General features: G+C 46.9%; 1 protein-coding gene across 1 annotated transcript; it reads right to left on the minus strand.

Moving 5' to 3' along the window:
• Positions 1-366: 366 nt before the first annotated feature.
• Positions 367-619, minus strand: Tsp_14568 (conserved hypothetical protein). The gene is made up of 2 exons (XM_003366733.1): positions 524-619; positions 367-474 (listed from the first exon to the last, which is right to left on the minus strand). The coding sequence occupies exons 1-2, from the start codon at positions 617-619 to the stop codon at positions 367-369; spliced, it is 204 nt and encodes a 67-aa protein (XP_003366781.1).
• Between the last annotated feature and the right edge of the window lie 230 nt (positions 620-849).

Here is an 849-nt window from a genome sequence, read left to right on the forward strand (position 1 = left end):
GCGGCTTTTATTCGTACTGGAAATCAAAATCAAGTAAGCTTGTGCCCGTTTACTCTAGGCGAGGTTTCTGTCCTCGCTGAGCTTACCTTAGGACACCTGCGTTATCGTTTAACAGATGTACCGCCCCAGTCAAACTCCCCGTCTGACACTGTTTCCGGAGCGAATCACTTCAAGCCTATCGCCGATCATCCATTGTGACCACATCACACACTGGGATAACCCAGTACAACAATGCGCCAAATGAAGACACAAAGCGACGGCTGTAAACAAAGCTTCAATCCAACATGAAAACAATGACCAACAGCGACATAAACGCCGCCAAATTGGCCACAATTTTTTCGCTTTACCGAATAAGTAAAGAAACGATCAAAGTAGTGGTATTTCATTGGCGATCACCGGACCATCGCGTGAACGATGGCAAATTGACAATCTCCCACCTATGCTACACCTTTCATGTCTCTTCACAGAGTCAGACTAGAGTCAAGCTCAACAGGGTCTTCTTTCCCCGCTGATTTTGCCAAGCCCGTTCCCTTGGCTGTGGTTTCGCTAGATAGTAGATAGGGACAGAAGGAATCTTGTTGATCCATTCATACGCGTCACTAATTAGATGACGAGGCATTTGGCTACCCTTAAGAGAGTCATAGTTACTCCCGCCGTTTACCCCGCGCTTGATTGAATTTTCTTCACTTTTGACATTTCAAAGCACTGGGGCAGAAAATCACATTGGCGGTCATCACCCGAATCATCGGGCCATCGCAATGGCTTTGTTTTAATTTATACAGTCCAGAATTCCCTTGGGTCCCGTGGCCAGTTCTAAGTTGGGCTGGTTGAAAGGCCCAACCGAAAACG

This window comes from Trichinella spiralis, assembly GCF_000181795.1.
Source record: "Trichinella spiralis strain ISS 195 chromosome Unknown Scfld5500, whole genome shotgun sequence".
Taxonomy (NCBI): domain Eukaryota; kingdom Metazoa; phylum Nematoda; class Enoplea; order Trichinellida; family Trichinellidae; genus Trichinella; species Trichinella spiralis.